We start from the raw sequence: 16,250 nt of genomic DNA on the forward strand, positions 1-16,250 counted from the left end.
ACTAGACAGAGGCCTCCAACTAGACTCTGCCTCATTGTAGCTTGCATGATTTTTTGTGTCTGTGTGTGTGTGTTCTGTGAAATCAAACGTTATTCCGTAAGTCGTAATGTTTATTGGAGCTGCATTTTACTATGGATGTAGAACTAAGGCAGGTATATGATCATAAATTAAGAAAGGCTCTTAGGTTTGTTTCTCTCAGGCTTCCTGTCTATCTGCCTTCTCTTAAAGATGAGGTGAAGATGGTGTTTCTAGTGCTGTTGTGTGGTTACTTTTGTATTTTTTTCAAGGAACCAATTACTTTCTGTTTGGAAAGGGAAACTTCCACCTCCCAACACACAAAGACACATAGCAGATAAATTCCTAACTGCTGTCTGCTGTTAGACTTAAGTCCCCTCTTTCACAGTATAATAGAAAATGCTCCTTGAAAAGGCATAAACAAAAGAAAATAAATTTCTGGGTCAGTATATTATGAGCCGGAGGCCTTAAATCCTTGAATGTGCACTACAGGTAAGCTCTCTGAGACAAGTTCAGTACCTTTTGAAGTTCTGTGTTGCACAGAAACACCTGTTTATCATAATTATGCTAAGATAGATTTCTTTTTCAGACTGCAGGTGCCTTAAGGGTATAGCATGAGAGCGATACATAGTATTTAATGGGATTCAAATTTTGTCCTGATATATCTGTCAGAGTTTCTTTATAACTGCCTGGCTTGAGTCCATTGATTTGTAAAATATCTGTCAGCGAATGAGTGAGCTTTAGTGCTTTGGTCTCACAGTGTGCTGACTGCGAGTCTAGTGTCATCATAATGCTTCAGTTACTTCTCTAAAGGAGTCTGATCCCTACGTTTTAGTCTCTTCCCACATTTTGCAAATATCACTCAGAGACATCATTATTTCTACATTTCGTATGTGAAATGTACGTATGCTTACTAGTGTGATACAATCTCATATGCTAGTAGCCATGGAATCATACATATGATTCTAGCTGGCAAAAGTGGAAGTCCTCTAGAAACTTGTAGACAACCATTGGATGATTCATTGTTTTTTGTTAGAGAGGTGACTGTGAAAATTCATTAGTAAGTTATATTTCTCTCTAACTGGCGCGTTGCTTGATTTTTATTAGGAAAAACAATGCCTTACAGCTTGTGTACACAGTCTTACAGCACCAGTCGGCCCTTCCAGGGAAGTGCTGTAACATTTTTTGCACATGTGTGTTTGCACTGGCTGCTAACCTTTGACTTTTGTGTTCCTCTCTGGGGTGCTGCTCCTGCAGTCTGTGTGTGAAGGCAGCTGCTAATGGGCACCCTTGTGGCACCTCGCAGTGCACAGGAGATGGTGAGACAGAGTACTGCCCTATAACTTGCTTTTCTCTAAACCTACTACCACCCTCACCCCCTGCTACTTTTCACAGGTACTTCTCTGTCTCATAGAATTAAAGTATCTATTTTAATAGAGTTAAAGTAATAGGGATTTATGTTCTTGTATAGCGAAGAAGGTAGCTCTCTTGTGCAAACTCAGAGTCGCCTTGTTCTGGACACGTTAGCTCCAAGTTTGTTTGAGAGCCATGTCTGTGAAGGGGCTGTAAATAGGCGACTTCTCTATTTTCAGAAGTCAGACTTCTAGCAGCTCTCCTCTTAATGCTTCTAAATAACTTGTGAGTTCAGTCTGAAAATGTAAAATTCCTATTAATAAACTTTTCAACTGTCTAGTAGGTCTCATAGCAAACATGATTTAAAAGGTTAAAGCTGAAGAGTGAAAAGAGTTTTCAAAGTACAGAAAGGTTGTCTTCACCCGTCTCCCTCCAAATTCTGAATAATTTAATGGAGGAAAAGATATTATTGTATAGAGAAATATGATATTTGGGTTTCTAAAAGCTACACAGAAAACTTTAAGACTGTTAAAAGAAACTGATTTAACTGTAGTCTACAATTCTGTATGGTTAGATGCTTTTACTGAAATCCATTAGTGAGCTAAAATTGTGCAAACTGTTGTTGCTTAGCTGATATGTCACTTACTTCACTGGAAAGAAATACATACAGAAGAAACTTTACTCTTTAGTACTTTTAAAATGTAATAAGTACAGTTCTTCTGAAGTTAGTAATGGTGAATCCCTTTTCCTATTACTGCATTATTCTAGTTTCTCTCTAGAGGGCAATCTTCTACCATATGTTAAGGTAAAACAGTTTTTGCTTTATCCTATTTATTTAAGGGGTTTTGTCTCTTTGTTTTTTTCTAGGCATACCTGTAAATTATCAGGATGTAGCATCTATTGATCCAGAGTATGCAAAGAACTTGCAGTGGATTTTAGATAATGATATCAGTGATCTGGGTTTAGAGCTGACCTTCTCTGTTGAGACTGATGTGTTTGGAGCAATGGAAGAAGTGCCATTGAAGCCAGGGGGTGCAAGTATACTTGTTACACAGGAAAACAAGGTGAGTGTGCAGGTGTATTCAGAAGTTGGTAGTAGAAGAAAAGCAACTCGAGTGGTTGTCTGAATAACTGGAAGCATAAATGGTATATAGCGGTTTTGAAGGAAATACACAAAAAGGTTGCTAACACTCTTCCTCTTTTGCTAGCTTAGCATGTTACAGAAATAGCAGCATTTAAAGTCTCTGTAAGGGTTCGGGTTTGAAGTTCTTTCTGGCAGAAGTTTTGGAGGGAAAATAGGATCAACTTTAAATGAACAATTTATTTAAAAAAATATAAATATTCCTGTAGTTAAGTCAGGGGTATATGTAACAGGAAGGTAGAACAGTAACATTTGTTAAAATAAAATTGTAAGTAATGTTGCAAAGTGTGCTGCCTGCTGGGGCAGTCTGTGGCACTGGATTGCTCTGCAGTAAGGTGTGGAAAATGGACAGAGTAAATGGCTGCAGGTGGCTTATTCAGCCATTTGCAAGTCACTTGGTCTGTACAGAAATAATCTGCCTTTTTAATTCACTTTAACAGTAACAGCGTGGAAGGTCCTTGAGTCCTCTGCAGCATTAGTCCACAAACAGAGAAGGAAAAATGCAGCCAGATTCTGAAAATCATCTAGAAATTAAGCTTGATATCAGTCTAATTGAATTCTGCCATTATGCACTAGCTAGTTTAGAGTTACTGCAAGAGCGTCATGGGTTGAGCTGCAGTTTTTTGTAGTATTGGCTCTCTTGATCCTTACGTCTGCTTTGCCTTTTGATTTTTGTTTTTATTGAGCTAGCTTGGCTTGCTCTGTGTGCACAGTATCCCCTTGGCTCTGCCAGCCGTGTAGACAGTTGCTGTAATGGTAAATGGCCACTTGGTGTCAGCATTTGTTCTAATAAAAATTTTAGTCCACGTTGGGGCAACTGGCACTGCGTGCTTGTAGAGCAATAATCCTCATTTTCACTGAGGCAGAGTGCCATTCCAATAACAGGAATACATATTATGAGCCTGATTCTGCACTGTGTCCTGCAATTTTCATGAAAAAATGTAGATGACAAAACAAGTCTAATTGTGAAGGCAGAGAATGATTAATTTCTTTATTACATATCAGAGAAAGCGAGGATGTTGTTCTTGTTTCTGGGCAGTCGTAGCTTCTCAGTATATAAAACAGAGGTGCTCAACATAAATTGTGGTTTCATAACAACTATTTAAAAGCTGTTATCAGTTAACATGAAATTACAAGTTTGCTCACACGAGGATTCCTTCGGTCAGTAGTAACTTAAATTTCTCTGTTAAGTTCTGACTTGGGGCATGGACTAAAAAGAGTTGGACACATGTAGAACAGGTGCGCCAGCCTTCCTCCACCGTGGCAAGAGGGGATGAGAGTCCGTGTAGCTTTTATTTGAAAGGCTGTAAGAACAGATGACTGTTGTGGTAGCTTTAAAACTTAATATTCATTTTTGAATTTGCAGTTGCAAAATGTGAAGTCAATATACATCTGTAAGATGGCACTCCTGTTCACTGATTGTGACAGTAGCGAACCAAGTTGTTGAAAATTGTGGTTTAGTGGTGTCTAGGGATTTTTTGCAGTTTCTTTAACGTGACATGGTTTTTGCAGTATGTTTTAGCTTAGCCAATATGTTTTAGTTTAACTGTTCTAACAGGTTAAATGGGCAAGTGTCTACTTTACTTTATAAAATGTCTTTTTTTATTTTTTTAAACTGCAAGAGGTATCTATCTTTATTTTTCTGCCTTGACATGAGGAATAAAAAATTGCTGTTTAAAACTCATTGTATACCTCTAGAAGAAAATTCAACATCTAAAGAAATTTGCAGTGTATGCGCACTAGCTGATTACCTGTTCAGAGGGTAGCATTTAAAAAAAATGAATTTAGGAGTGAATGTTCCTTAAAAAACTAGCAAACAGCTCAACAACTCCCCCCTAAAATCACTATGTCAAAACCAAAAAAAACTCCCCACAGAAACTACCCAAATAATCCATCTCCCTCTTACTGAAAACCAAAATAAGAGAGCAAATGCCACCTTGGGGAGCAGTAGTAATAGCTGTTTCTAAAAAATTGTTTTCTTCGAAGGAGGGAATTTTCTTTTTTTACATCAGCTGTGTAATAGGTGAGTAGTTGTGGGACCATGCGACCACGCAAATATTCCACTCTTCCAATTCGAGGGGAGGGTCGGAGGAGCACAAACTGAAGTTTCAGCTTCAGCTGTAGCAGTAGTTCAGCTGCCTTTTGTCTTGGAAATAGGGAGACTTCGAAGAGAAAAGTCAGGCTTTGTCCTGTGTCCCTGCTATACATTTCTCTTTGTTCTTTCCTGTGTGTATTTTTTGCAGCTTTCTACTTAATTTTTAGGCAAAATTTGGCCATGTGCTATTTTAAAAACTGGTGCAAATGTCCACAATCACCTGTTTTTCTCTGTCTTCCCAGGACTTGTCTGTCTGTGAGCTGACTGTGCTGTTTGGCAGTAAAAAATTTTGCATTTTTTTTCCCAAACAGCTTTGGAATAGAGCTGCTCTCTGAATCTGAACATTGTAATGAACATTGATCCTTGTCTCACAGCTTATGGGGTTGTGAAATCGGGGAAGCATGATCTCTGCTTGATTTACCTCAAAGGAAAATACAGAACAGCCCCTCACCCTAACTGGACTTTGTCATCATATTTGTGTTGCCTGTCTTGTGTGTTCAATCAAATCTCCCCTCTTGAAAGAAGGCTGGGTTATCCCTTTTATGCACTGGGTTGGAGTGCATATGTAGCTCTGAAATTATGTAGATATTTCTGTTTTGTAATGTGCTTCTAAGGCTTCTGAGAGGAAATAAAATGTAAATGAAGTGAACAGAGAGAAAACCATATTGACCAGTTTTTTTTTTTACTGACATGTATTATGTAAATTCAGCAGTACAGGTCTTTCAGCGTGCCTTAGTGCTGATAGTCAGGATGCTCGGCTGTTCCAGGCTATTTAAAACATTTCTTTTTACACCTAAAGCACAGCAACTGTTTTCTCTCATGATGAAAGCATTCAATGTAAATATTTTTGTAACGTAGAAAGTGTTTGTCATGTACTGACTAACGGATTTTTTAAAAAGAAGATTGTGAATTTTTCTTTCTCCAGTCTTGTTTCCTGTATAGCCTGATTTATGTCACGGCAATTTAAGAAATGTAAAACAAGTATTTCAGATCTTTGAAGACCAGTGTCAACACTGCTTCTAAACCTGATATTGCTCAAGTTTCTTCCTGGAGCTCTTCAGATGTATTCAGAGGTTGAATTTTATCTAAGGCAGTTAATTTCCTTTGACTACTCCTGTAATTCCTTAGAGAGTATTTGGTCCTCCTGATGGTAGGAGCAACCGAGGGAGATGACTAGATTTTTGGCAACAGCTCTGCAGTTGAAGATACGATTAGGTAATGTTCCTCTTCTTCAAAGCACTTCACAACCTAAGTATTTTCTCACTCTAATGAAATGGTGGTAAAAACGTCTTCCAACTGCAAAGCAAATAACATCCCCTCTATGCTTCTGTGAATGTAAGGAACTGCCTTTGAAAAATATTCTTCTGCCTCAAAATGTTTCATACTTCATTCTGTTTTTCTGAAAGGGATTAAAGAAAGAATGCTGGGTTGCTTTTATGCAGATTCAGAATCTAAAAGTTTGGATTGTTTTTTAAAATTAAAAATCAAGGTAGTATTTTTGTAAGATTATTGTCTTGAAGGAAGGTGGTAGTTAAGGTGATTTAATTGAGAGGTATGTTTCATGATTTCATTATAAAAATCATCACTAAGAAGTCAAAGTGTTACTTGAAACTGAGTACCTTTAATAATCTAGGAACAAATTTTGTTTTCAAGTAGAAATCTCTTTTCTCGAGTAAAGAAACTTTGACTTGTATAGTTTTTTCAGGGAGACATGTTTATACAGCTTTAGTGTAGGCACTTTTGTCTGTCTCAGTCTAACAACCTTCCTCCATTAACCACCTCCTAGCCTTTTATGTTTTCAACAAAAGCAAAGTTCTGGTGGATTCCTTTTCTGGCATCTTTTAAAGGAGAAAGAGATCCTAATCTCTAAAGCATGCAAACTGTGGTATTATCTATTCACATGATTATGGTATAAATGCTTTTCTGGTTTCTTTTTGTTGTGGTTTTTTGTTTTTTTTTTTAAAGGAAGATTTTCAAGGGGAGATTTTCAAGACTTTCTTAAAAAAATGGAAATCGTTATTAAGAAAACAAAGCTTGTAACATGTTCTGTTAGACTTCCAGAGAATAGAGGTAAAGCAAGAAAGCATTTTGGCTCACAGATTACTCCTTCAGAACTTACCTTTTTTCCTGAGTTATGTCAATTTGCTTAATAGAATATTTTTCTTTACAAACATTGCTTTGTTTATGTCCTTAGATGGTCACAGTAGCAGTTGTTGTATTAAATACAGACATGACAAACTAAGTTTTATTAATTCCTTTTATCTTAGTCCAAGTCCTTGTTTTTTGACTGGTTTGTGTTAGCATTTAAACACTTCTGTTTGGGAGTTGTCTTTGGAAAGTAGGAAATGGGAAGAACATAGGGGGCTCTGAAGTACAAGGGAATTATTTTTGGTGGCTTGTGTGTATGACAAGTGCACAGGCAGTCGTAACATCTTACAGTAAGGGACATTTGTAATGTATTGAGGACTACATTTGTGTGTGGGTGAGTTTGCACAGGCACTGTCTTCTTGCTGTGTTGTACATCTTAATGTCATTTCGTACATTGCAGGCTGAGTATGTCCAGCTTGTCACCGAGCTTAGAATGACAAGAGCCATTCAGCCTCAGATAAATGCCTTTTTACAAGGCTTCCATATGTTCATTCCACCATCTTTGATCCAGCTTTTTGATGAATACGAACTGGTAAGCTGAAATGCCTGTACTTCTTAAAAATGCTTTGTTCAGTGTGCTTCAGCAGCAGTGTAATTATATAGAAGCAGAGCTCACAAAATAAATATTTTGTATCTTTCACTTTGGTTTTGCTTCCCCAGCACGTATCTGTAAGGATCTCAGTGTGTGTATTCCTGCTTACCCTAATTTCTTAGAATGACCATCTTCTTGGAATGTGATGATTTTATGTGCCACTGATAAATGCCTTAAATTGTAATTTCAAAATAGAATCAGGATGTTGTGGCCTTTAAGCCTTTTCTTATTTTCTTTGAAGTCCTTTAAAAGTAAGGAGATGTTGTCTGTTTCTTTAAGAATTGTCACAGAATCAGATTCCAATAAGTTTTTCTGGTGATTTGATCTTCTGTTTCGTTTTAAGTCATGCAAAAACTCAGAAGTTTCTTCTTTAAGTTTCTTTGGCAACGCTTTCTCTCTCTTAGTACTGTATGCTTAAATTAAACAGATCACGTGAAGTTACATGAATTCAAGAATATTCTTGTATTAAAATTTAGTTGTAGGTTCTGTAAGTTTGCAACTAAACAGAAAAAGCTGTGCAATTTTTATAGTTCCTAAAGCATTACTTTTTAAAATAACATATACAATTGAAATGAGTGTCTAGTTGGGAAGACTGATCAAAATCTGCTTTTTCCGAAGGAGCTTTTGTTATCTGGTATGCCAGAAATTGACGTGAACGATTGGTTAAAAAATACGGAATACACCAGTGGCTATGAGAGAGGAGACCAAGTTATTCAGGTAAATTTATTTTTTAAATAATGTTAATGATTGCATTTTAATCAAAAAAGGTGCTTTTGTTGTTGTTATCATTTGTGTATGTGTTTATGGAGGCTTATTTTGGCTGAAATTTCTGGGATTTTATACTATATTCCTACAGTAAGTTACCTATATATGAATTTCCGTTATTTAAGTAATAAACACACAAATATTCCATTTATTGTTTCACTGTTTTCTTTTCAAGTACTACAAGTATTTAATGGAAAATACAAACTAACTTATCTTTCCTTTAGTGGTTCTGGGATGTCGTGGAAGAACTAACTCAGGAGGAGAGAGTATTACTATTACAGTTCGTTACTGGCAGGTGAGAAACTCTTCTGTAACCACGAATCTATATTCTAGATACTCTGAAATAAGTCAAAGAGATTTCGGATTACCCTACAAGATCACCTAAGTAGAAACTGTTTTCCATACTTCAGTGTTCTGTACGTTGATCAAAGCAGACAAAGTGTGTGTTAATACTTTTGCTGCCTGTATTGCCAGCAAAGTGATTGATTACCTATTTATTATACTTGACTACTTTGCAAGAGGCCTTTGTTGCTGTCCCAGACAATTTTTAACAAGGCCGTAGTGAATTTAACTGTGCTTTATATTCTTCTTCCTGTTGCATATATATGTGGCTTTTGACTTCTCCAGTAATCATTATAGTCTTTAATATATGAGATAAGTAGGTATCGCTTCAGTTGGTGTAAACAGAACATCCTTCTCCTAAAGCTGAGTTGAATTCAGCATTGGTGCAGTGTGTCAAGATCAAGGGGATGAGTAACCGTATGTGAGATTTTTTGTTTTACATAGGATTTCTGTCCTAAATTCTAGTTGTTCTTCCGAGAAAGCCACTTCTATTTTGGGTATGGTTTGGGGTCAGTAGGGGAAGGTTTTGAGCAATAAATGCCACTTGTGAGCTGGGTGAGTTGCTGAGTTTGTGTATATGGAAATTTTGCAAAGTGGATCCCTAGACATACGTGTGGCACCCGGCCTGTGTAATCTATGTCTTTTTTTGTTGGCAGGTAGAGATCACACTATCTTCTTAATTTGGTGTTCCCTTCATATCCTAGGATTAATAGAGTAGTTGACCTTTTGTTTATAAGTTTTGTGGTTAAGCAACAGTGAAAACAAATTAAGATCATCAAACCTTGTCTTTTATACCAAGGAATTTTTGTCATGGATGTATCATCAGATGGCATGGTCGTAAAATTCTATTGCTTTCACCTGATTTATTATGATTTTCATTGTTTTTAGACATCTTAAGCAATTTAAGAAGCTAGTTCTGTGCACATTGATCTTTTCTTTTTGTCCTCTGCAGAAATGATGCCTGCAGTTCTAACTGCATATTTGCTGCATGCCAACTGCTGGTCTTTCATTTTTAGTGGACTAATCCATTTCTAAATCTAGATAGCAAATAAGGATCTTTAAGATGTGAGGTCATGTTTCAAATGCTTTTTAAAACATTCCAAAGGATACTGAAGTGGCAGTCACTATTTTCATGACATTTGGGATAGTTCACTGGATTCTAAGGGATGTTTTCTATCAAGTAAAAAATTACGTTATCTGTTTAATACGTGCTTGGGTACCATTCATTTTGGTCACAAATCACATACTGATTTCTTACCCATTTCTTGTTAATAGGAAATAAATATTTGGTATGTCTTTTAAGAAATCTGGGCTAGAATTTAAAACAAAATTGCTTAATTTTTTTTTTTGTATCAGCTAGTGGAAACCTGTTGTGTGTTTTCTTCAGTGATTGAAATGTAATAGGTATATTTTTTTCATAAAAATGTACTTATTAGACATAACTTTGAAAGTTATGTCTAATAGTGTTGTACAGATGGCATTTTTGCAAATGAATCCCTAGACAGTTGTTTCCAGGCATGGAAGATTTAGATGCTGCATTGTCTGTGACCTAAAACATGTTAGTGTATTACAGGCCAGTGAGTTAAGTAAAACTTGATGCTAAATCTATACTTCAGACTATGATCTTTTTCTGATGTTACATTTTCTTACTGAAGAATTTGTTTCTACCTGCGCTGGTAGGCAGGCTGCATTCAAAATTTTTGTTGTTTTTTTCCATTTCCCTTTAGTGTCTTCTGTATATTCACTTGTTTTGTGAGGTTTTTTTGGTGTTTATATGAAGTGGTACTATTCTTTCTTTTCAACCAAAGGCTATGAAAGTAATTTAGCAAATTAAATAAAACAATCATATTTATGATTGTCTTCAGTGTTTCCCTGACATCTCTAAATTTTAATTTCTTAAATTTTTGCCATTGGTCTTCCTCCTTCATTCTTACACTTTTTTCTCTTCACTGTAATTAAGTCTTGCTCTGCTAGTTTCATTGGAGATACCATTGCATTCATCATTAATGCCAGTTTTGAGACGTCTTTTAACAGCAGAGTAATTACTGTGAACAGTATTTGAATAGCAGATTCTGTGTGTTTGGAAGTCTTAGCACACTCAAGAAAAAGCCAAAATGTTCTTGTGCCTCTTAGGTATCTGAAAGGTTACTTATGCACCACCTACTTTTTCTCTGCGGACAGCTGCTTGACATGGTATTGCCAGTTGCACATGCTTTTTACTTTTTTTTTTTTCCCCCCCCTCTTGGTCTGTTTGGTACTTTATAGTATTTGGCTATATTACTGTTAATCATCTATTGGCAACTTGTGATCAGATTTTTAGTAACAGTTGGAGGGAAGTGTTGACAGCTTATAATAACAAATTTTACTTTATTGGTGTTCTGTGGGTTGCTGGATTGCTCTTTAACTTCTTAGGGATCTAGCTTCTGTTGAGCAATAAGCTGTACTCTGTTTTAAGGGAAATTCAGTGTATTTGATAAATGTGGTAGTTATGTATGGCTACTTTTAGAAAGTAAAACAAAACATAAGGAAACTGGCTTAAAGTATCTCTTCTATGCTGTTTTAATTCAAGTAAAGTCATGCAAAATCTCTAAGTGGAAAAATAGGTAGAAAACTTAGGATTCAGATATAAACTTAAACATTTTAATAGTGTTGAAGTTTCCAAAGCTATGAAATTGTGTTGTTGCTCTTGCTGAAGGCTGTTTGTACATGCAGCAGTAAAGGTAAGATACTTTGTTCTCGTTTGCACATATTTGGAAGGCTTTCTTTACTATATTGGCAGTGTTTTGCTTGCAAGGAAAACTCATCCTTGGAGGCATAAATTGGCAGCTATCTGTTACTTTTAAATGTTCAAAGCCTGGATTATACTATACAATTTTGACCTGTTGTATGAGAAACATTTTAATAGACTGAATGAGAAATTTTCAACAGTTAAGTCAGTGTTTTGTTGCTGGTTTGAATGTGGAGTTCTCCTTGGTTCATCAGAAGGGGAGGGAGGAAAGTCACTGCAGAGGAGGCAACCCTGTATTAGAAATGTGAGCCAAAACCATGGTCTAAGATTATTGCTGTAAAATCCTTACAACTGTTCCAAACTGTGGCTGTGAGCACAATTCCATCTGTATGCCAGAAATAGTGTTCTTCAAATAGTCAGTACTTTCTTCCGTACTGGTGGTTGCCTTATACAGCAGTAGAACTATAACCCCTATGTTGTTGCCATTAGGCTGGGTGATACAGATTTACGTGTTGGATACTATAGCTAGCTCTTAAAGGTATGTTTAAATAGTATTAGTAAGAGTTCTGTGCTAGCCCCTTAACATTTGGCAGCAGCAACCCTTACTCTTCTGCATTTTTGCCAAGTAGTTCTACTGTGAGTGGAAATACTGCTTCATTCTTTTTTTCCATTAGCGCTGTTTTTACAGTCATTTTGGTTTTGTGAATATGGGAGCATTTATCTGTAATGCAAAATTCCAGCGACTGTTAACATATTTTACGTAAGGTTTATTTTGTTCTATCAGATTCTTTCTTTGCTTGCTACAAAATTGCAGAATAGCTGAGGTTGGAAGGGACCTCTGGAGATCATCTGGTCCAACCCCGTGCTCAGGTAGAGCAGGATGCTCGAGATTTTGTCCAGACGGGTTTGACTGTCTCCAAGGGTGCTGACTCCTTCTCTTCTCTGGGCAACTTGTTCCACTGTTTGACTACCTCACAGTAAAAAAAGTTTTTCTCATATTTAAATAGATATTTCCTGGATTTCAGGTTGTGCCCACTGTCTCCTGTCCTGTCACCGGGCACCACAGGGTGCCCCTTCTTACTCCTTCCTTCAGGCATTTACAGTCATTGATCAGGTTCCTCTGAGCCTTGTCTTCCCCAGGGCGAACAGTCCTCTTGTGTTGGGTGCTCCAATCCCAAACCGTCTTTGAGCCCCTTTGCTCAACGTGCTGCAGTATGTCCCTCTCCCCTCTGTCGTGGGGAGCTTGGATCTGGACTCCAGGTGTTCCTCTCCAAGTGCAGAGAAAGGACCGCCTCCGTCAGCCTGCTGGGGACCTTCCTCCTGATGCAGGCCAAGAGGCTGCTGGTCGCCTTTGACACAAGGATCACAGAATCATAGAACGGCCTAGGCTGGAAGGGACCTTAGAGATCATTTTAATCCAGCCTCCCTGTTGCGATGGGTTGCTGGATCACGTTCAACTTCTGTTAGTCATTATCCTGTCATTATAATTCATTTATTCATTGTTGTGAGGGCTGTGGTAACAACATGGGACCTTGTAATGGATACCAGCTTAAGCTGATGATATTAAAATATCTGAATTTTATTCTATTTGTCTCTGTTAGTTTAAAATTTTAGGGAGGCACTTTGAAGACTCCAGGGCTGTTATCCATTTGAAGCTTGAGTAATCCTTGAATAATGTACTAGTATAAGGAAAAAATAAATCAATAATATCATTCAAGTGAGACTGCATTCCTGAACATGCTAGTGATTTTTTCAGTGTGTTCTGATTTTGGCATAGGTTGTCATTGGGTGATAATGTGACTGATGTAATGGTGTTATGGGTTCCTTGAAATATGTGGTCTGAATGAGTAAATAAAAAAACATGTTAGGGACACTGGTCAGTTGTCCAAGGGACAGTAATCAGAGAATAAACATTTTTATGATGCAGTATTTCTTGTAAATATGTAAATAAAAATAACCATAGATGGTTGCCTAAATTGAGATAGTGTTCTGTTATAAAAACTGGTTGTAGAAGTGAGTCCTCTTGGCAAACAGAATTCTCTTATGTATCTTTCAAACTACTTGATGCTTAATATAAATAGACAAATGCATTATTCCATATTGTAATTAAAAGCATTTAGACAATGAGAATTTTGATATGGGTAAGAAAGGGAGAAACTTGGTAAAAGTATTAGTAACTGATCCCATGTAGCAGAAAGATATTTGCAGTGTAAAGATTTTATTTTTTGGCTTAAAACAATGGTCTAATTTCTGTTAATTTTCTCAGTTCTAGGGTGCCTCATGGTGGCTTTGCCCACATAATGGGTGGCAGTGGATTGCAAAATTTTACAATTGCTGCTGTGCCGTATACTGCAAATCTTTTACCAACATCGAGCACGTGGTATGTTAACTAGTCTCATTGAAATATCAGTTGCAGTCAAAAGTGCAGTTATTTTTAATAGTTTCACGGAAAGCCTGCCCCCCAATTTAGACAGCTTGTAGAATGTTCACTATCCGACATGAAAGTGATGGTTTTTAACACAGATGATGTTATGTAATGTTTGTTTGTTGTTTACCACTTCACTTTGCTTAGCTACAGGCAGTTGGATCAATAAGGGAATATTCAAATTAAAGTACCGTATTACAATTTGACTGGAGTGAAAAAGCCCTTAATTTCCTGTACTGTATTCACATACTCAGTGGTACTGTAACACAATACAGGTTTGTTTTCTTCCGTAAATGTGGCACCTTCAGGGTTTTCGATCAGAGAACTGTTCTGTTGAGTTCCTTGCTGAGCTGTGACGTGGTTTTGTTCTGATCTTTTCAGTATCAACATGCTCAAGTTACCTGAATACCCAAGTAAAGAAATCCTCAAGGACAGGCTTCTTGTGGCATTGCACTGCGGAAGTTATGGTTACACAATGGCATAACGAAGTCTACAAAATCCCTCTGACTACCCATGCGCAGTTCCGAGTGGCAGAAGTAATTCTGGAAACTGTCAGTAGAGCAGCAACTTAGATGCTGCAGCCCGTTGGCAGGGCTGGGCTTCAGAATTCCATATGAGATCACGAACTTCTCCTCTGTGATACACCGTCAAAGTAGCTTTGATACTGTCATGACAGACTTGTTGGTGTGCTGTGTCTTCATTTTTTAAAATGACAGATCTATATGGAAATCAGTCTACATGCTTTTCATTATTCCTTCGGTCTGAAAGAGAAAGCGTCAGAGTCTCTTCCCATAGTTTACTTTTGATGTTTGACTGTATGGTTGAATGACATTGGCATTTTAGTTTACTTACAGATGGCATACTGCTGATGGGCAGACTTGCTGCATGTGGAAGTGCCGTTTATTTTTGCAAAGAACACTACGGAAAGTTCAATTTGGATATTGTACAGTAAGACAGATCTGATGTATTTTCCATTTCTTTGCATAGTAACAGAAATAAAATTTTATAACTTTTTAGTATTATGTATATAGTCTGTAAAGATTAGACTGTTATTGGAAAAAAATAACAGATGAAGTTAATATCTGATTTATATTAGAATTTACACTATATTCTACTAAATATTTACAGTATTTGTGACTTTATAGTCAACCTGCAGTTTAGAATTTGTAAATATTATTTAAGATCTATATCCATTTGTTTGAATGCCTTTATTCTTTCCTTGACATAATTGTATGTTCAAAAGGTATTATTAAATTTTAGTATTTTTACCAGAATCTGATTGTCACAAGTTTGTGTGTTGTTGGAGGCGGTTTATTATTTCCTCACACCCCCTCAGGATTTTATTAGTTTCACTGTAATTTCAGTTATCATGGAAGCAGCATTTGAGGAGGCATTGCCCAAGTGTATGAATGGACTTAAGCAAGGACACGAGGAAGGAAGTTGAACTTGTTGGGGTTAACTGGCAAGACTACAATAATTAGAATCTCGTGTCAAAATTTATATAAAATTAGAATATATTACCCAATTTGTAAAAACACATGGCAATAGCTCATCAGCATGTGTTTTTGATGATAAGTAGCTGCACATGTTGAGACTGTTATGCATTTGCATAACTGCTTTTTAGAGACTCTAGGGTAGATCTACATTTTTGTTTTGGTTCAGGCTCAGAGTGTTCTGGGGTTTTTTTGTGATTTGGTTTTGGGGTTTTTTTTTTGTTTGTTTGTTTTTATTAATCTGGTCATCCCTGCTTGTCATGCTTTTGCTTCAGGGAATGCAAACTGGATTGCTCCAGGTGAAACTAAACAGAAGAACACAATCCAAAAACGTACCAAATGCTAATGGTGACCATCTAATTGTGTCTGCAAGACCTAACTGATGTGAAGAGTTGGTTAAATTACTTCAGGCATAGCCAGCCATGCAAATTGTAAGGTTCAGGTCCTCAGCACAAACTGCTACGTATCCATTCATGCTTTTCTACACTAAGTACTGATATGTGTGTAGCTGGAGTTCACCAGCTGATCTGCCTAGGCTGCTTACTTGGTTTTTCAGATTTTACTTGTTTGTTTGAATCCAAAGCGCACATAAATTCTCTGGAGGTACGAGAGAAATCTGTGGAGCCTCTGATTCAGTGTTACCACTGTAATTTTCCTTTGGCTAAGCTTTATAGCTAGACTTGCTTATTCGGTTTCCCTTTCAGTTCTGTTTGTGCACATGTATGCATAAACATTGGTTTAAATTCTTACATGGTGTTTGTGACTGTAACTTGAGAAAAATGCTTTTATTTAGCTCTTCTAGCAGGGCAGGCTGCTGAAAGCTGGTTGGGCTATTGCTTTAGTTGGTGGTGAGGTGCTGCTCTGGGAAGCTTAGGCTGTTTAGACAGGTTGGATGTTTGAGGCCGTGGGGATTTTTAGCATTAAATCCCAGTTATCGTTAGCAGAAGTACTTGGCTTTTCTGTACAGCTGGGCAGTGCTTGGTTCCCTGGCTATAGAGCTTATTTCTTTGTGTGCCTCTGCAAGGTAGATTGGTTGCAGGGCAGTGTTTTGAACCAACTAGTTATTTGTTAGGAATTAGTATTTCTGTTTTCTTTATGTAAGCTGGGATTTTAGCTTTATCCAAGGGCTTTACTGTAAATATCGTTGTTCATT

The 16,250-nt window shown here is 37.1% G+C and overlaps 1 protein-coding gene across 1 annotated transcript; it reads left to right on the forward strand.

Moving 5' to 3' along the window:
• Positions 1–2,235: 2,235 nt before the first annotated feature.
• Positions 2,236–14,878, forward strand: LOC104278778 (E3 ubiquitin-protein ligase HACE1-like; the record flags this gene model as incomplete). The annotated part of the gene is made up of 6 exons (XM_009875862.1): positions 2,236–2,432; positions 7,153–7,284; positions 7,963–8,061; positions 8,334–8,404; positions 13,446–13,559; positions 13,986–14,878. Coding segments are annotated over 6 exons (716 nt in total), but the record flags the coding sequence as incomplete, so codon positions are not given.
• Positions 14,879–16,250: the final 1,372 nt, after the last annotated feature.

Source organism: Apaloderma vittatum, unplaced genomic scaffold, assembly GCF_000703405.1.
Source record: "Apaloderma vittatum isolate BGI_N311 unplaced genomic scaffold, ASM70340v1 scaffold4469, whole genome shotgun sequence".
NCBI classification, from domain to species: domain Eukaryota; kingdom Metazoa; phylum Chordata; class Aves; order Trogoniformes; family Trogonidae; genus Apaloderma; species Apaloderma vittatum.